Genomic DNA, 21231 nt, shown 5'->3' with positions numbered 1-21231 from the left:
ATCGATAATACTACCTTTGAAAAACTTACTGCATGCTTAAGGTTTTTAGAATATAAAAAATGCTTCGAACTTTTAGTTTGTTTTATTTCTAGTACAAGTTTTTCTCACGGTGTCAGGGCATTTCGGTGCACACACGCGTACCGTATGCTACTTTGTCAGCGCTACGCTAACCTATCAAATATTTGCTCCGTTATAATGTAATTATGTTTATCTGGGTAAGAAATTACTTAAAAGTTTTGAACTGCAGTGACTACGCTTGGAACATGAGAAATAATTAAAATTTCATTCGTATCTGTTTTAAGCCAGGTAGACGATTTTATTTTTAAAAATTTATCTGAGTTTACGTTTTTTAAATAGTAATGTTTTAATAATTTTAGATTAAAGATTCCTAGCCTAATTAACTGCATACCTAATTCAATATCTTCAATATATTCTGTAACATACTGCAAATTAAATATCAATATCGACATTCGTTGGTTCCTATCTGTTTCGTTTTTAAGCTATTCCACTGTTGATTTTTCATGAACTTTCTGACATAGTGTTAATCCTTTCTTCCAGTTCGTTTTTATCGTCTTGGTCTAAAGTGCCAATTAAATAATACTTATACACTTTTCCTACTTCGTTTACAAGATCTCTTTAACATCGCCTGATAATTTTCAAACCGTTAATTTCTCGTTATAATTTGTTATAATTGTATTTGAGGTACACTGGGTAAATCTTCCGTTTCTTCTATTAGGTTTTTAAACGTTAACATATTTATATCTAAATAGTGATATTCATATTTTGGAATTTCCATTGTTCCTGTTTGGAATATAAGGTATCCGTTCATTGCACTGAGTGGATTTATAATGATAATGATATGATATGATAATAATATTATGATAAGAGGAATCATACAGATATATATTTAATCTTATTAACTTTTGTTTTTTAAATTTTGATTTATAGTGTATGATCTTTCTTACGGGGTTCGTTTCTTCAAAGCTGTTCCATTTCTACTGTTTTCCTATATGGATTGGTTACTTTGCTCTTTACAAGTGGAGTTTGCCTATATTTCGTTTCTCATTAAGCTTGTCGATTTTGTCTATTTTGTTTTGCTGAACGTTGAAGTCTGGGTTTCCTGCATATGTCAAGACATCCGCTAGAGATCTTTTGGTTGTGTTATGTTTTGTTTTGTGATTGTACCCATATATGATTGTTTCAAATCTTGTACATCTGTTTTCTATAGTTTGTTTACTACTAATGTAGTCGTTTATTACAGTCTTATGGAATCTCTCTACATCAGACACACTGTTTTTATTTGTGGTGACAGATATGTTTACGCCTTCTAATCCTAACCAATTCTGCAAAGATATGCAAATTAAAATTGTTACTACTTAATTAATTAAAAAAAAAAAATTTTTATTATTTAATATTTATTCGGTTATAGACTTTTTCACTTATACTATTACAAGACACTTTATTACTACCTTATCTTTGGATTGAAGCTGTTCACGATATCGTCCCGATTCAGACTGATCTTCTAATTCTTAATTTCCGCTATATCACAGATTTGACACTCATTAATGATATTCTGGATAAGTTTTTGACTGTCTGGGAAATAGTAGTCTTCCTTAAACCAGCTAATTGTGTTTTCTATTCGTGGATGTAAAACATCTATATGGCTTTTTAGTACTATACTTAAATTCGGCATTGGTTAGAATATTGATTAACTTTTCGGTACATCTTAATAATTTGGTAAAACTTTTAGGGCTTATGACTTCAATATAGACTCTCTGGAAAATCTTTTCGCACAAGTATTCCTTAATGATGTTCTTAGCGAGTTTAATTGCCATATCTTTGTAAGTCATTTTGATTTTTAACTTCTGAAAATAATGACACACATTGGCTGAATCGATGTATCCTTTTTCTAACTCTATTTGTCTAGAGTAGGCATTGAGTGGTCTTTCGGTTATTGGTACGTCATTTAAATTATCTTCACTCGCACTAAGGACTGTTGCATCTGTAATTTCACCAAGCATGGCTTCTTAAATTTTTGTGCTGGAAAGGGCATCCGCTACATAGTATATTTAGCTTGGAAGATATTTAATTTCATAATCAAATTCGTTCAATTTGATTTTCCACCTTTGTAATTTCATATTTGGCTCTTTAATATTATTTAGGTATACTAAAGGTTTGCGATACTTAATATTTCAAATGGTCTACGGGTTTACAATTTTGAGATAACACAGCACCAATATCTAAATTACTTGGGCCAGTTGTCAAGGAGAATGGTTTTGAGAAGTCTGAATAGATCAAAATCGGATCCGAAGTTATCAAAACTTTTAACCTTTCAAACAACTCAACGTAAGCTTTACATTTGGTATCAACTACTGCGCCTTTCTTCAGTTTAAACTACCTTGGCAAAGTTAGGAATGAACTTGCGATAGAACCCACATAATCACAAAAATGATTTTATTTGTTCTGGTGTCTTGGGTCCCAAGAATTCTGTTTCCTTCTTGACGAACTCACATTTGTCTAGCTGTGACTTTAAATTAGAATCCCTGAGTTTTTTAAAGATCTTCCTAAGGGACAGAATATGTTCCCCCAATGAAGTTGAGTATATTATAATGTCGTCTAAGTAGACTAGTCACTCTTTGTAGATTTAATCTTTGTAGATTAAAGATTTTTCATAGATCTTTGGAACTTTGCAGGGGCATTTTTCAAACCAAAAGGCATGCGTGTAAGTTATCCAACCTGTAAATATGCACTCTGACCCAGTTGATAAACTAATTTCATAATCCAATCTCTGCAGAATTTCCTTTGTCCTTGTTTTTGTCGCCAGCACTTAGCCACCCGATAAATAACCACCAGACATCAAATTTGAATTTCACAATGAAGTGATATAATTTCAGTATGAAGCTTTTATCCTAAAAAAGCTTCTGGCCGAGGTTGAGTGGATTAGGATTAAGATTCAGATCAGTCTGGATCGGGACGAGATCGTGAACAGTTTCAAATCAAGGATAAGCAATAATAAGTGTCTTGTAATAGTATATGTGAAAAAATAAAATATTAAATTATAATATAATAAAAATTATTTTAAAAAAAAAGTTAAACAGTAACAATTTTAATTTGTATATTCGCTATGCCCATGTTTAGTTTAAAAAGCTGTTTTCGCAATGGAATTTTTATCCTCTTCAATTTTTATTTGGTGAAAACAAAACCTAAATCAATTGTAAAATATTGGCATCGTCCAATTTTATCCAATATTTCATCCATTCTAAGAATGGGGAACTTGTCGTTCACTGTTATTTAATTAAGATTCCTATAATCTACCATTCAAAATTTTTGTTCCCCAAATAAGAGAACAATAAGGTGATTTCGATTTACGAATATACCTTGATCTAAAATTTCTTTAATTTGATTGTGAACCTCCTGATCAATGCTTTGGGGATATTTATAAGGTTTTCTGTAGGAAATGGATCTTCATGGTCATTTTATTGTTGCGGTCTCCTCTTTTGTTGATTTGGTTTAGACATTGGTTTAAGTTTTGCTTTAAACTTTGGTTGAAGACACTTTGCAAGTGCGGTCTTAACCTCTTACTGCTTATGGTTGTATTGCTCGATGGGTACAAATTTGTTTTGGGTCAAGGCATTTTATAGATACGGTCACGTCCTTCCTTTCTTTATATCTAAACTTGTAGGTTATCGAACCTAAAGTTACAGTTTTCTTCTCATAATCTATCTTAGCTTTCGTATCTTCGAGATATTTACGGCCTAACAGGAAATCATAGGTATCGGAGAATTTATGTGGACGGACATATCGTCAAAAAAAGTTTATTTTATCATCTTCTTTAATTTAATTGGACCTTTAATAATGTATACCATCAAATCTTCTTTTTCTTCATCCAAGCCCGCAAAATTTTGTATACAAGCATTCTTAAATTTTTACGATTTTTTTATTGAGATTCAAATCTTCGGTTTTCGAGCTTGTGAGTCTGGGCTTGGAACGTGGGAACATGCAGATTGAATGTCGGCTGAAACAATTGGTGTGAGAAAATCTTAGATATACTGTGTTAGAGGCTTGTTTACTTGATCTGCGCGAGAGCGCTTCTTGCTTATGCATATTTGCATACATATGGAAAAATAATTCTTATGTACTATGCCTGCCTAGTGGCTGGGTTTTGGTTACAGCTTGAGTGGATGCGCAATTTCAAAAAATGTTTGTTTATTTAACGAGGAATCGATACTGCGGACCACCGCGGTCGATCTTTTGTATAAGTGAATTATGATGAAGGCATAGTTACGTTACTTCCCTTCCCTTAAAGAGAAGCCTATGCATCGGCTGATGCTGTTGGGTACAATAAGGGGCGTTACGGACTTCGTTCAATTTGTATTTCTTGTGGCTATTCTTGATTTGTTTTCGGTTATTTTCTTATTTTTGTATATAAAATTATAAATGGGTTATAGGTTACATATTTTAATAATCCGTATAGTATAATAAGAACAATAATAATAAGTGTTACCATAATATAAAATGTGGTATTACTTTTTGATATTAGTTTCGCAACGACATTGTCTTTTATCTTAATTATATCCAGTGGTGCGTATAACGCTGTTAGGTCTATTTCCGGGGTAAAGTAATTTTTATTTAAGATAATGTTTTCGATTTCGATTCTTCTTTGTTGTACTGTAATAATTTTGTTTCCCTATATTTTTACATTGTTGTAAAAAAAAATTGTTGCTGTCCTGAAAATGCACTCGATCATTCTTATCAAGTGTACCAAATAGGAATTTAAGAGATGAACCGATTACGTTTAATAGTCCACGCTTCTGTCTATTTTTTTGGTGAATAGTTATTCCGTTTTATTATATAGATATTTCATGCGGGGTGTGTCTGTGTTGTTTTGTATATTATTGCCAAAATATGTAGTCAAAGTGTTTATTTCAGTTAAATTAATTTTTAGGCAATGATGTTCAAATGCTTATGGTTTTTGAATTGGTTTACTTGAAAAAAGGAGATAGCCGTGATTGGTGTCAATGTTGTTTATTTGAATTTGTTTTGTATGGGTCGTCCCAAATAATAGAAGTAACATTGTCATTGTACGCCAGATTCCTGTTTATTAAAGGTTTCATTTTTCTTAAACTGTGTTTTATAGTAATGAGTGACTCTATTTCAATTTGTGATTTTATATTGATCGGTGTCTATTTGTTCTTCATTTACATTGTTATTATTTACTTTTTCTATTTCCCTCTCTTTAATTTTTTGAGTGTCTAAAATGCTTAGTTAAGTGATTGTGATTTAGCTTAGTTTTTTATGATTGTATATGTAAAGAATGGTTTAAATTTTGCTCAGTTTAGCTTCCTCATAGTTAGATGAATTAATTATTCGAATTTTTTCATTTATTGTTTTTTGTAACCTTTCTATATCTGCTACTCCGTTTTTTTCTGTGTTTAGTCATAACTCAATCTCCTCACCTTCAAGCCATAGCTTAAGAGCTAAGCTGGAGAATGCGCCGTCTCTATCTGCTTTTAACAATATGGGCTTGCCCAACTGCTTTAAAATTCGCATTAGTGCAAGGGTGGCGAATTTCAAGTAAACATCGATACAACTGATGTAGTGTTTGCCTTCAGATGAACAGATGTCTATTACAAATTTATCTCGACAGTGTTTAGGATTTGGTGTATTTTTAAAAGGCATTTTCGTATTTCTGTGTTCTGTCTTGGTCAAGTTACATAAGTTGCATTCATTTATTATGTTTTGAATTAGAGATTGACAATTTGGAAAACAATGGCTTTCTTTAAATAAATTTGTCATTTTTTGGATACCTGTGTGCAAGAGTTTTTTATGAGACTACCTTGTACAATTGTAAATTGTTTGAAAAATGTTACATTGCTAATCACTCTCATAAAGCATACAATCCTTACTTGCTCAAGTGACAAAAACTACTTTCATGCACTTGTTCCCCCTTCCAAGTAGCAAAATTATTTTCTGCACCCACATTTCCCATTATGTAAATCATTTCTTATCCATTTCCATCAACTTCGGTGGAAATGAAGACACGCGCTCGATATTTTCTCTGGGAGAAATTCACAAAAATTGAATTATAAGCAACAGTTGGTTCCTAGAACCCGTATGCAGACCCCCGTAGGCCATGCATTACATGTTACGAAATTAAATTGAAGTTATTGCACTGGTAAGCCACAACCGCAGTCAAAATGGGTGCAGGCTGCTGGTAGACGGCAACTTTCAGCCGGCACATGGCAGGTATGCAGATTGCTAGCAGCGCCCACCTGGCGTATGCGTAATAATATTTTGCAGCTCCCCACGTATTTTGCATAATTTCCACTTGTGAAACTTTCACCACACACACAAACAAAGAGGAACGAGAATGCAAGCACTGCTATACAAAAATAAAGTAAAGTCAACTCCAACTCAACAAACAGAAAATTAAATTTCAACTAATATATCTTTTTTGAGCACCCGCCAGTTGCAACAAATTATGGTGGCGAGAAGAGGGAGCCCAAACTTGAAGTCCAAGACATTTGGCACTTGAGCAATCATATGATTGCAATATGATTTCTTTGAATTCGGCGTATGAACCAACGTTCTTTAATAGGAAAAGACTGCGAATTATTTTTGTGTGGGTGGTATTAATAATTTCTATGTGTGCCCTTTGAATAATTTCAAAATCTACATCGCTCTCAATATAAATGGGAATGTTTCTATGGATAAAGTGATCGAGTAAAATTTGTTAGGCCTTTTCAAGTGTCATTACATCATATTGAATTGTGGTAATGGAGTTACCGAATATTATTGTATGCTCTACTTTAGTTTTATCGGATTTAATAAAGATTATTTGTTTTTTGAAATAATTTATTGGTTTTTCTGTTAAATGAATAAGGTTGCTATTGTCTTCTTCTGCACTACGTTGAGTAGCTTCACTATGATGATTTTCATCAATTTTAATTCTTGATAATGCATCGGCAACTGAATTTTCTTTCCCTTTAATATAATCTATTTTAAATTGGTATTCGCTTAATCTAACTCTCCATCTTTCTAACTTAGCATTCGGTTCCTTTAAGTTATGAAGCCATCTAAGAGGTTGATGGTCACTGGCAATGAGAAATGGTCGCCCTAGTAAATAATGTCTAAAAGTTTTTGTGGCCCCAACTATGGACAGTAATTCCTTTTCTATCGCACTGTAATGTAATTCGTGTTCATTTAGTGTTCTGCTAATGAAAGATATTGGATCATCGTTTTGACAAAGAACGGCACCAAGGGCTACGTTACTAACATCTGTGGTAAGAAAAATTTTTTTTTCCAAACGGGGAGTTGTAAAATTGGTTGCTTATTATCATTCATTCTTTTTTTAAGACATTGTGTCAGAGGTTTGCTATGTCAGCGTAATTAGGGATATATTTGCGGTAATAACCGGTTAGTCCGAGAAATGCTCTGATCTCTTTTATTTTAGTTGGAATTTGGTATGAAACTACAGATTTTACTTTAAGAGGGCTTATGTTAATTCCATTCGGAGTTACAATATGGCAAAAAATCTGGCTTCTTTTTATAAGAATTCGCATTTGTTTAATTGCACTTTTAAATTTGCTTCGGAAAATTTATTGAAAACTAATTGTAATGAATTTAGATGTTTATCAAGCGATGAAGAAAAAAACAATTATGTCATCCAGGTAAACTAAACAATGCTTGTAGAGCAGTGGTCGAAGAATGTTATTCATGCACCTTTGAAATGTTGCGGGTTAGTTTTTTATACCAAATGGCATCCGAACGTATTCGTAATGACCGCTCTTTGTGGAGAATGCAGTGTTTTGAATTGAATATGGGTCCATCTCTATTTGGTGGAAGCCTTTCACTAGATCTATTGTTGGAAAATATTGACACTGTCCTAGTTTACCAAGTATAGCCCCAAGTGAGGCTATTATGTGGTGAATTACTTTCTCTAATTAATCTTTGCTTAAGCATTTCTTGTACCTGCTTTTCTACTTCTATTTCATTAATTTCTCATCTGATAATATTATTTTTTGTTTTTGAATGTGAAGGAATGATTTTTTTTGGGTCTGAATTAATTAATGGGTATACTTTATTACAAATTGAAACTGTGGCAATTTTTCCAATTAATAAATCATATCCTTCTGAGAAATCATGTAGATAAAATTGTTCACACCTGTTAAAAATATTGTTACTGGCACCGTAAGATGTAAGAACTTCGCATTCAGTGTTTTGAATTGGGAGACCAAAGTTATTTTCTCTCATCATGTTAATGGTCGATCCTGTGTTAATGAGAGATTTGTATTTATGATCTTTGTGTTTAATTTCGATGTATTGGTGTTGTCTGAGGCTGGTAACCGAAAATTCTCGTTAGATTGAGAAATATTTTCATATTGTTCGGATGGCGTCATAATTTGATTACTGTCTACCTGGGTTGTTCATAAAAGTGTTGATTACAGTTTGGATCAGTTGGTCCATATTCTTGTGCATCTTGTAGTCTAAGTTAGTCGATAGACATTCTTGATTGATCGCTGTCAACTGGTCTAGGACGTTTAATAGTTTGTTTAATGTTGTAATTGGAGTTGTTAGTTATAGTTTGTTGCGTTTGTCGAAATGGATTGCTATTAAAATTAAGTTGTGGGTTTGCAAATCTATTTGCACCGAATTGATTTTGTCGGTCTTTGCAGGTCTCATGGGTGGTCTGTTGAACATTTGCATTTGCGTGTTCTTCATAAATCCCATCATTTTGTGCTATGTAAATTATGGTTCTTAAATCAGTTCTTACAAAACAAATTAGTTGGTAATTTTCGAATAAGTGCCTGAATATGAACCCTAATTGCTTGCAAATAAATGATAAGGTCAGCATTATTACCTTCTAGATGTAGTTTAGATATTTAGAATTGATGCCGACTTTCAGCTTCCTCGCAGAATGTTCGTAAATTTCCTTTGCATGGTGTCTCTCGGAAATTTTCCAGAAGTTTGTAATTTGGCGTTTGGGGTTTATATTCAACAATTAACCTTGACCTCATGGTGTACCAGTCATCGATGAGTGGTAGTCCCAATAACCTTATTACTTGTCCATCTAGGTTTCGTTCCACAGCTCACTTAGGTTGTTTTATGGTTACGAGTTGTGGTGCGGCAATCTTAGGATGTTTCATTTTGTATTTTGTTTTAGTTTTATTTCGATAGAATGAGGTGTTCGACCGCGTGGCCGTTCAAGCCGAACGATGGAGTGTGGACATCGAACCTAAAGAAGCAGCCCGTGTTCAGCGACAGGAATAGTCACTGCTTCAATTGCAGATCATTAGACCATTTCCGCAAGGATTGCAAGTCTGCCGTTCCTTCAGTTCCAACAAGAAAGGACACATGTCAAGAGATTGTCCTGAGGCCGTTGCTGGCGTCCAAGTTGTAAGTAGAGCAAGTCGCTTGAAAAAGGTCACCTGTCTGCTAGGATATACAGAAGGGCGGTCCGGCTTGATAGTATTGTTGGATTAGATAATTCCACTTCAATTTCTCACAGAATCATGTCGAATTCATTATGAATTCGTCGGCAGCCCGCATGATCTCGATGACTTGGTCGGATGTAATTTTTGCCTTATGAAGTACCGTCGTTGTTTATTTTTCTTCCTATTGAACATAACCGGACAAAGTTCATGTATGGAACAAAGAGCCTTAACAAGATTACATATAAACGTTGTTTGGGAATATTTAAACGGTTAGGAAATATTACGGGTAGGGAGACCAGTGGGTGACTCCACTTTAGACGTCGGATGGGAAGAGGACTGGCGAGACCACTCGCCAATGAGTTTGGGTGTGTTAGAGTTAGAGTTATGCGGAGATCCTTTAGGATCCCTTAGATTTTTATTGGTTTGTTGGTAACATGTAAGCTGATTTCCTGCCTGTAGTGAAAATGTTCGCTTCTATTTTTATTAAGTTTTTCGTTAGTGGTTGTTTGTTAATGCTCGATATTGCCCCGAATGTCTTCTAGATTTTGCTGTTTAAAGCTTGATAATCCGTGGTCGATTGCTGTTTAGGTTACTTTAATTACCAAAGATATATCCACAGGTTTCTTACCGAATGGACAGAGTAGGTGTAGGTATCTACACGTCCCGTATGTGGAAGGTGTGATACTCGCTTCCACGGTAGAGCTTTATATTTTCATGAAGGTACAATGGAAGTTTTCAGCCTGACTGTTGACGTCGCTTTTCTGATTCTAATGTATGGTAAAGTTTAATTCCTAGAACCTCTTTCATTATCTGATACTACAGTAAAATAAGAGAGAATGATATAGTTTACTTCTGGCTATCAGTTACCCGTTACTCAGCTAGTGGAAATACGAATGCGGAATTTCAAATTTTACTGGGATGTCAATAGCTATTGGTGAATAAAATTAGAAAAAAATTAAAAATTATTCAAAAGTGTGGCCGTTGCAGTTTTAGGCTGGTTGTGGGCGTAAGAGTGGCCGTTGTGTTGAATACAGATTAATTTGATCATCGAATATCTCTTGTTTGTAAACCAACGATCTGGAACATTCCTTTCTCGTATGCTTCGCTTCATATTCTTATGTATGTACTCTTACTGAGTTTGGTTTTTCATTAAAGGTTTACAGTTCAACATTACGCGGGTGTTTTATTCTCTAAATAAACAAACAAAGGTTATGGGCCCAGATCCCTCGTGAATTCTGAAAAAAAAAAAAAAACGTTTGGAAAAGAATTCGTAACGAGCATGTCAATTCAAATAGAAAAACTTGATGACGGAAATTATGACAAATGGCGGTTGTCCATGCGAAGTTTATTAATTACATCGGATTTTTGAAAAACATATCTAACCCAAGGAAGCAACGCAGCCAGTAAAATGGGAAACAATTGATCAAAATGCTTTAGTTAGTTTGATATTGAATGTTAAGCCGACGCACTTGATGCACATAAAGCAGTGCAAAACATCGGCAGAAGAATGGAAAAAATTGTGCAGAATTCATATGCCGGTGGGGCCACTTAGAAAAACTCAGTTGTATCAAAAACTAGTGAGACTAAAAATGCAATCTGGGGATACTGCGTCTCAGTACGTTAATTCGTTTGTAAACATAACTGATAAATTGGCAGAGCTCGCCATAAATTTGGAAGACGAGTTGAAGGTCATCATGTTTTCGTCTAGTTTGTCTGATTCTTGGGAAAGTGTTGTTGTCGCAATAGAATAGAAACAGGCGACGATATGCAAAAGAAAGTGTGACCTTGCAATAAGGCAAAAATATTTTGTTTGCCATTTCCAAAAAAGGCGGAACGAATAACAAAAAGTGTTCTTGAACTAGTTCATAGCGATGTATGCGGGCCTATTATTATCAATTCAATCGCCGGAAATTGATATATGACGATTACACAGGAAAGAACTTTTTTTACTTAATGTGCACAAAGAGTGAAGTGTTTGAAAAATTCATGCTATTCAAAAGTAATTTTGAATGTCACACAAATAAGAAAATAAAGGGGATTACGTAGTGAAAACGGCACCGAGAATAAAAACAAACAATTTAACGATTTTTTGAAAAAGTGCGGAATTAAAAGACAATTGACAATTGATTGAGCTCCCTACACGCCTCAAAATGGTATTGCTGAGCGAGCAAATCGCACATTAATAGAAATGGCATAAAGCCTCATAATTCACGAAAATATACCGGAATTTCTGTGGGCTGAAGCTGTGCAAACCGATTATTTGCGTAATAGATGTCCAACTAAAGATCTCAATGGAGGGACTCCCTTTTAGTTATGGAATGGGCTAAGGCCATCTTCGCGTGCTCCAAAAGGGACTGTGGAGTCAGTGGTCGGCAAAGGTGGTCCCAGGCCGAGCGTTGCCTCGCTCGTGGACGATAAACCCTGCCCCATAACATCCTTATCCCGGCCCGGCGGACACGTCGTCCGTTGTCAAGAAGGCAAGGCGTGCAGGAGAAACGCCACAGGAGCAGCTAGATCACCGGAGGAGTCAGCCATAAAACACCAGAATAAATCGAATATAATAAGAACCCTCCGCTTTTCCTTGTCGGGCAATCACACAAATCATAAATTTGGTGGGACGAACGCACAAACTCTCTGAGCCAGCCGTTGCAATTCGTAGCTAGCAAAAAGAAAAAATTAGTTCGTTAAAACAATTTGACGATTTATTGTAAAAATTCGGAATTAAAAGGCAATTGACGGCTACTCACACGCCGCAGAAAAATGGTATTGCTGAGCGAGCAAATCGCACACTAATAGAAATGGCAAAAAGTTTCCTAATTCACGCAAATTTACTGGAATTTCTGTGTGCTGAAGCTGTGCAAACCGCTTATTTGCGTAATAGATGTCCAACTAAAGTTCTCAATGGAGAACTTTTGACCTTTGGATCACGTGTTTTTACACTGGATAAACCGAAGAAGGGGAAGTTTCAGGCAAAAGGAAGTAAGTATGTGTTCATTGGATGTTCACCTGATACAAAAGCGTATCGTCTCTACGATCCCGAAAAATGGTCAGTAATGGTACGCCGTGACTGATTTTATTTAAGTCAGCTGCACAGAACTCAATTGATTTTACGACAAACATTATTTGTCTCGAGCCTCCTGTATAAATATTACAGCCGGAGCCAGTAAATCAAGAAGTGCAGCACACGAAGCACTGTGACTTAGACGAAGAAGGGGAAGAGCTTGTCAGCGCCAACGATGAAGAAGAGCAATTGAAACAGGAAGACCAAGAATTGTACGGACAGGCGAACGCGGCAGGCCCCGAAAGCAGTACAATTTACTAAGTTACCTGGATAGTAGGGATGACATTGAAACACCGAAATCCGTTGCAGAAGCGTTGAGCAGTCAGTATGTTCGTAACTGGCAAGATTCGATCCAAACGGAATTAAACGCTCTAAGAAAGAACGAGACATGGGTCTTGGTGGACCGACCTCCCAAGCAAAAGGCCATTGCATCAAAATTGGGTTTTCGTATAAAGCGAAACAAAGACGGCAAAATCGAACGATTCAAGTCTAGACTACTTGCCAATTGATGCGGTCAGCAGTTTGGAGTCAATTACTGGAAAACATTCTCTCTCCAAACATTCTATATCGCCGCAGAGAACGAGCTTTGTATGCATCAATTGGACATCTCTAATGCATACTTAAACAGTACTTTCGAAGAAACGGTTTATATGAAGCAACCGAAGCACTTTGTTGACAGAGCGGAAGTACTTGCTCTCTACGTAGACGACTTAATTATCATTTGTCCTACGGAGAGAGACATCGATAAAATCAAAAGGAAGATTGCTGACAAGTTCGAGACACATGATAGCGGGCCCCTAAAATACTTTTTTTTTGAATGGAAGTTTAGCGAGTTGGTGACCTGTAACCTGTAAGAAGTGCATAGAATCCAAAGCAGCACTGAAGCTGGGTATATCGCCTTGTCACCTGCTACCAAAGAAGCCGTTTATCTTTGCAGACTGCTAAAAGAAGTTGGCTCTTTAGATCAAGATAAAATTGTTTTATTGGGTGACAATATTAGTGCGCAGCATATCGCAAAAAACCCTGTACATCACAAGCGCATTAAACACATAGATATTAAGTATCTCTTCTTAAGAGAGAAAGCGGAAAGTAAAGAAATAGAATTAAAATATGTATCAACTAATGAAAATGTTACTGATATCTTAACAAAAGGATTAGGAAAGCAAAAGCATTATGAATCAATTAAAATGCTTGGATTAATTTAAATTAAATGTATGTAGTTTAAGAGAAAGTGTTTAATATCGGATATCTTGTTTGTAAACTTCATACCAACGACCTGGCAACATTGTATTCTCATATGCTTCTCTTTATATTCTTATGTATGTACTCTTACGGAGCTCAGTTCTTCATTAAACGTTCACAGTTCAACATTGCTAGGGTGTATTATTCTCTAAATAAACCAACACGTGGCTGGTAATAAAAATATGAAAAATTATCAAAACATTTTGCAAAAGTGTGGGCGTGGCAGTTTTGAGCAGTTTGTGGGCTTAAGAGTGGACTCAGCAGAAAGTTTGTTGGCAGATCGATAGAAGTTTACAAGACAAGCTTCAAAGCGAACGGTCGTGTTTTTTTTCTGCGCTCCGAATTTACTGTTGTGTTTGTACAACCAGCAGAGATTTTTCAATAATTTCTATTATAATTTTATTTTGTAAACATTATTATCAAAACTCCATTCGCTTCGCGAGTGAATCTCATTTGATTTGTGAACTAGCTTAAACAAACTAACTAAATCCTTTGTTTTTCCGTCTTCGTGTTTTGTTTACTTTCTCTTTGTGCGTTGTCCGCAGTGCTGTTTGGTGTTGTTTTTGTATGCATGATCTCGCTCACCCACACAAAATCTAAAGTTATAAGCGCCCAGACTGCTCTTTTACAGAACTTTTAACAGCTCGATTGCAAGTTTTGATTTTGTGTTATTGTACAGTGTTCCGAATTAAAAAAATATGGATACAAATGTTGTCTGCTTTCAAAAAATTGCCGTTTTGTTACAAAACCTAAGCAGCCAAAAATGACTTGTTCGCCATGTGATAAAATGGTACTCATTAAGGTCTTTTTAGTTCTAATACAGAGTTTCGATGATGGTTCGTGTTTAACAATAAGTGAAAAAAGTGAAATTAGTTTTCGCGGTAAAAACTTATGGACAAGTCCAGAATACTGGCACGTATCGTGTTGTAAAATAATAAATCACTATCAGTGAAATAATAGTGAAACTAAAACATTTTCATTAATTTTTCTCGAAGTGGGCTCCTCTGCCCAGCTGCCACGCGATCGCACAAACAGCTGTTTGTCTTGGCTAGGACTCTAGTGATTTTTTTGCATACTTACTGGTGTGCCTTAAAATTTTCAAATTCGTGTCGCTAAAAATCACAACGGAAAATGGAAAATAATAGCCCACCACAAAAAGCACTAGACGAAGAAAATTGCGGGCGTGGGCCCTAGAGAGATTTGCGAGTAATTTCTGAAAAACTGGCCGAAAAAAGACTCTGCCTTGTCTACAAATGGTAATTCAAGAGCCGTCAATGATCCCTCATATATAATGAATCATTGAAGTGAAACTGATGCGGCTGATAAATCATTGCGGTTCTCTCGAGCTTCCAATGGGTAGCTCCGCAGCGCTTTCAAAAAAGCAAGCAAAAGTCTCGTGTTTCTCCAAAGACTGACAAAGGTTGAGGCTAGGGCGTCAAAGGGCGGTGTCCTGAGGCTTTACGCGGCTGACGCTAACACATTTTGCAGCATAGTCAACTAACTCGAGAACGAAGAGTATGAGGTCCACTGTCACCAGCTTAAAGAAGACAGGCCTTTCAGGGTATGCGTGAAAGTACCACCTCAGTACTCTACATTATCAGATCAAGGAATAGCTGGAAAAAATCGGTCACAAGGTGCTCGACATACATACGCCGCTAATGCGAGGCCATACTAGGCCACGCATCGAACTCTGCACTTGCTATAACTGTGGTGGGCAGCATCCTGCAAATTATCAAGGCTGCACAAAACAACTAGCGTTCATGCAGCGATCTAGACCCAGAAGTGGAGTGGCTGGAAGAACGGGGGTAAATGAGCGACCAACTACACAAGGTTTATGTCTCTTCTCGAGATTTTGCTAAAGGGATCGTTCGACATAATCAACCACTGATCCTGGTGCACCAATAAAATAATCAACAGCAACAGTCCAAGAACAGAAGCCTCAGTCGTCAAAGGACCCGCAGCCGGCTAAGGTCGTCTAGGGATACACATAAGCACTCGAAGGATGCTAGCAGCAGCAATGAAGACATTCTGTAGACTCTAAATGAAAATATTAATTCTTTGCTCAAGAGAAGCAGATGGGATTAATGATGTTGATGATGAAACAACAGACACAGCAGCAGGGGCTGATCATCAATCTTCAAGCAAGCAACGCCAACGCCAAAGGGGGCGCAGCGATGTTAGTCAAATCCAGCTTAGCCCACTTAACTCTTACACCAATAGCCACTGACCCCAGGCTAATAGATTTTGCTGTCAGCAGGGGCATACTGGACATGCATGCTGAGATACGGTCCGTTGGTGAGCTCAGCTCCGACCACCTACAGTTTTAATCACACTAGATGCAACAGTTACAGCTTATCCCAAGATGGACCGACTGGCAACTCCTAGCACGGTGCAGAGGCCCACAGCAGATAAAATCCCGATCAGAAATTCTGCTCCTTATAGCTGAGAAGAGGCGTTTACACAAAAGATGGATGAGGTCTCACCACCCGCAAAGCGGATTAGAACAGATCAAAGTGTGTTTTACTGCTATGCTGCTGTAGCAGCATAAGAGGTTGGGGATTTAATAGGAGTTTTGGGTTGTTGTTTTTGTATTATGCGGGCTTCTCACATACTGGATTTCTCCGTAGTTCTTATTCCGAGGAGGTCCTCCTGATTAAGAGGCATTGTGGGCATTGAGAAGAGGAGGCCGGATGATCGCCGTTAAAATTTTCGCAGAAAGTACGACTGCATGGCAACAAATGCAATGTTTTGTTGTGTGCCCTAACAGTTGGCATGTTTTGCACCTTATTGAGTTGGGAATGTATTCCCTTACCTTGACGTGATGCCATGAAACGTCCAATTTTTTGGGTAAACTATAAAGATCGAAGGTGATCAGTATAACTCCTGTGTGTTTACAGATGCCGTCTACTATTCTGGAGAACTTAAACACATATGCCAAGCAAATGCGTGATCTTTAGAAATTTCTCAGCGTCTTTTTTGGTTTTAACCAACAATAGTAACTTGCCTTCGCGAAGAGTCGAAATAGAGATTATCTCATTACTAACGGTCTTCAGAACACGGTGCACTGCAAAGCAAGAAAAATCAGTAATAGACTTTACTGAGTTTTTGGAGGCAATAATTAAGAATCTCGGGTTTTGTTGGTAGGTTTCGGGGAGTTCAGGGAACTCCTCCGGAAACGTAATGTATGGACGTTTGTTCTTGGTTTTGGGTCTGACGCTGAGGCTTGCATAGCGGTGTCCGCAAACTTGGGAGGCCCAGGGATCATAGTACCGACTTCGTTCACTGAGGAGTATGCCACTGGTATGCGTACGCGATTAAGGAAAAGGGCTTGAAGAGAGATGGTGGCTGTTAGCATATTTAAATTTTTTGTGTAATATGCAATTTGTCATTGTGGTAATTGGCAGTTTTTCATTGGGGTATTTGGGGCTTAAATATATATATCTGTAGCCTACAAATTGTAGCTATAATTTCGGGTTCACAATGCCACTGCCATTTGCTTCCACACACCGTTTTATTAGTCGTTTTTTATGCTTTTCTTGTTTACTTGTGTATTTGTGGTTTCGTACTGAATCCCATTTTTTCCGCTCGAAATTAATATTTCGTATTATTATTTTGATTATGTTTAGTAATTTTTTCTAGCACTTGCACTGAAATCTCTAGGCCGGCTGCGTACTTGCATTGTTCTTTTAAGTTTTATTCTTGAATAAAGTCGATGAGGAATTTATGGGTTGACTGAATCAGATCGAGTTTTATTTTCTCTAAATCTTTCAGCTTAGCCTAGTGTACAATTTGTGGCTGCTGCGAAACCCCTGCGTCGGCAAGTCCCGACGGAATCTCTGTCTGTGTGCTCAGATTCTGTGCGGAAGTCTTGTGCAAGACTCTACTGAAACTGTTTACCTTATCCCGGGAATCTTCACAGTTCCCTCATATATGGAGACCTTTGTGATTCCTCTTACAGAGGAATCTCTTAATGGTCGGCTATCCCTAAGCTTTTTGAAAATATTATCACTCCTCATTTGTAGCACCTTTGGAGGTCAATTATATCACCATGTCAGCACGGTTTTATAAAACGCAGATCTTCAACCACTAACCTTTTGCATCTAACTTTCTTCGTAATCATCTGCACTGATTTTATTAAAGCATTTAAGGCCATTCTCTTCTATTTAGGGAACTTGAATTATTTGGTTTCCCTGTTTATCTTCTAAAATTGATTTTAAGTAATCTAAATGGCAGGACGCAACGCAAAGTTATCTTTCTTGTAATCTCCAACTCACATCCCACACGGGAATCACTTTGGTCCCCATCTTTTATCTATTTATTAACGACCTGACCGGTTCGGTGACTATACAGCGTTAGAGTGGACGTGGCCAAAAGTTGTTTGGCAAATCGATAGAAATTTACAAGACTAATAAAATTATGAAAAAATATTGAAAAATGGTTCAAAAATGTGAGCTTTGCAGTTTTTGGCGGTTTTAGGGCTTTATAGTGGACGTGGCAAAGGTATTTTGATCCTGATCAAGAATATATACAAGTATACTTTATATAGGCGGAAGCGTCTTTTGCCTGTTACATACTATTCAACGGATCTAGTATGCCATTTTACTCTACGAGAAACGGGTATAAAAATATATATATTTATATTCACATTTTTAAAATATAACTGAAAAAGATGCTAGTGATTCTGCAGAGATTGTGTAGACAACACAGTGTTTGGCTTGTACCCAAATGAGCACAATTGTTGAAATTGTTGAAATATAAGCAAACGGCAAACTTCGTGTTTTTATTTTCCTTAACATATCCACAAGCTTTTCAATAAATGCTTCTGCCAAGTTTCTATATTGTGGAAAATATAACTTTGTCGTTTTTCTGTGGAAACGGAAGCACTTTGTAATACTTCATGCGGAGGCAGTATCCGCATGTGCGTGAATGTGTGTCGCCCTCTACACTGAACTTGCTGGCCTTTTAAATTAACTCACAGTTGTACTCTTCAAAACAGGACTTCCAGCGCTTTAATTTGGCTCTAAAGTTTCTGTTCTGTATGCAAACCTTAAGAGTTGATAATCGGTGTAAATTTTATAGATGCTGCGCCGTATAGGTATGATTGGAGATTGTCTAAAGCCCATACTATTGCGAACATTTGGGAATTTTCGATAGCAAGCGTGTTTTGTGCCTCTTTTGCAGTGCCTGTTTAAAGCCTTAAAAAAAATTAATTTGCGTTGTGCGTTGTTAAACCGCAATTTCTGTCTGCAATATTCAGACAAATTAATGACAGTGAACATTGAAAGTAACTCCATTGGTTACGCAAGAGTTATATTTGTGCGCGAACATAGCCAAATAACGGAAGCTGCAGCTAATTCTTTATTGTCCTTAGCTTCCCGCTTGAAATTAGAGTAGCTCTTTCTGCCGCTTTGTTTTTGTTGCTGTTGCCATGGTTACTGAAAATTCTGGAAAAGGTACCGCTGATGTAAGCACGAAAACATGTTTAAAGTCCATGGCGGCTGCAATATATAATCGAGTGAAACGTTAAGCGGAGTTCCTATCAAGCTCTGCAATAATTTCATTTAAAGAGTCCGTTCTTCATGTGAGGTTGGAGCTGATTTATGAGCTGCAACAGACATTTATAACTGGAAGAACTGGGTTGAAATTGAGAGTAATTTAAGTGAGAAGTTTGAGGACAATCTCCTCAACTTTTGCTGACGGTATTTCTTCGTGTGATTCACAAACATTGAAAAGTCACTGCGCTGGAAACCATTCGCTCACTGGAAATATGGGATGGCAACTATGCTATAGCATTGGATTTGTAACAGAACATATTTGCTAATCGTCTTTTGGTATCTCAAGCACGCATTACTGCAATTCTTGGGCTAAGGGCAGTGCAGAGTGGTTCAGTTTAAATTCTTTGTTAGATGTCGTATAAATTTAACGGGTGCCCGGTATGCCAGCAATAGGAGTTCAGCAACCACCGCCGCAACAGGCATCCCTGTGTGCTCAGATTTTGTGCGGAAGCCTTGTGAAAGACTACTGCAACTGTTTACCTTATCCCTGGAATCTTCACAGTTCCCTCATATATGGAAGGAGTCCTTTGTGATTCTCTTACAGAGGAATCTCTTAATGGTCGGCTATCCCTAAGCTTATTGAAAATATTATCACTCCTCATTTGCAGCACCTTTGGAGGTCAATTATATCACCATGTCAGCACGGTTTTATAAAACGCAGATCTTCAACCACTAACCTTTTGCATCTAAAACCAATAAAAACATATCCTTTGAAATCATTACATTCAATTCGTCTTTTCAAAGTGGCTGCAAAACCAATGTTATGGCCGTTACGCATCTTGTTATTCTAGTGTCTTTGACAGTACGCTGTTGCGTGGTGTAAAAGGCGACTGTCTTTTAATAAATTAAATGTCTTTTAATAAATCGATTACGGCACGAGCTGAGTGACATGTTGCGCCGTCTTGTTGGAACTCCCACTCCTAAACATCACGCATTAATTCAGGAATGAAAAAGTTAGTAATCATGGTTCTAGAAACATGCCGCATCGCAAGTTTACTTCCAAATGTTGCCGCCAATTCCAACGCTCCATCCAACAAACCATCTGAACGCCTACACTATTGAAAAATGTTTGTTACTCTTTGATTTTCTTATTAGTATTGTTTCTGTCACTCTAACGGTCACAAACCGCTCAAAAGTATCATCATCTTTGAAAAATTAAAATTTTATTTTTAATTTTTTTTCCAACAATTTCTATCTATATGCCAGATAAATTTGAAAATTTCACGTTCGTATTTTTACTATCTGCCTGACGGGTATCTGATAGTCGGAGAACTTTAGTTTATTTACTAAATTTATTTTTTTTTAATTACAGGCAGTGTGTTCAAGACATGGATTGGCAATTGGAGCCAAAACCATTTTAGTAACCAAAACCGTAATGGCTATAACAGCACCATTATCTTATCCAGTTTCGCGTATTCTCGATAAATTGTTAGGCGAAGAAATTGGTAATGTTTACAATCGAGAACGTTTAAAAGAACTTGTTCGTGTGAGTAAAAATTTAGTTTTAGTTGTCGATATTTTTTAATTATTTATAATTATTTGAAATGTAGGTAACAAACGATGTAAATGATCTTGACAAAAATGAAGTAAACATAATATCCGGAGCTCTAGAATTGCGTAAGAAAACTGTTGCGGACGTTATGACGCATATAAATGATGCCTTTATGCTTTCATTGGATGCCCTACTTGATTTTGAAACTGTGTCAGAAATTATGAATTCTGGTTATTCTCGTATTCCAGTATACGATGGTGATAGAAAAAATATTGTGACTTTACTTTATATTAAAGATTTGGCTTTTGTTGATACTGATGATAACACGCCTTTGAAAACGCTTTGTGAATTTTACCAAAATCCTGTTCATTTCGTATTTGAAGATTATACCTTGGATATTATGTTTAATCAATTTAAAGAAGGAACAATTGGTCACATTGCTTTTGT

At 36.6% G+C, this 21231-nt stretch overlaps 1 protein-coding gene across 4 annotated transcripts in view; it reads left to right on the top strand.

The window, feature by feature from the left end:
- The window catches only part of LOC116800305 (metal transporter CNNM4), a 63504-nt gene that overhangs the window by 25697 nt on the left and 16576 nt on the right, over positions 1-21231 (top strand). Inside the window, exons 5-6 of one of the 4 annotated variants that reach the window (XR_004361230.1) lie at positions 20605-20778; positions 20843-20935. The exons of 1 other annotated variant lie outside the window; for it this stretch is intronic. Coding sequence is in view for 2 of the 3 variants with exons in the window: in XM_032714335.1 (XP_032570226.1) it covers positions 20605-20778; positions 20843-21231 (563 nt within the window). In the remaining variant the exon portion in view is untranslated. Of the gene's footprint in view, positions 1-2693; positions 2723-2794; positions 2939-20604; positions 20779-20842 lie in introns of those variants that run through there. 2 more of the 4 variants (XM_032714335.1, XM_032714337.1) reach the window with 2 other exon arrangements.

The sequence above is a fragment of the Drosophila sechellia genome, chromosome 2R, assembly GCF_004382195.2.
Source record: "Drosophila sechellia strain sech25 chromosome 2R, ASM438219v1, whole genome shotgun sequence".
NCBI classification, from domain to species: Eukaryota; Metazoa; Arthropoda; class Insecta; order Diptera; family Drosophilidae; genus Drosophila; species Drosophila sechellia.
Note: the sequence above shows the minus strand (reverse complement) of the source record. Positions and strands in the feature narration are given on the sequence as shown.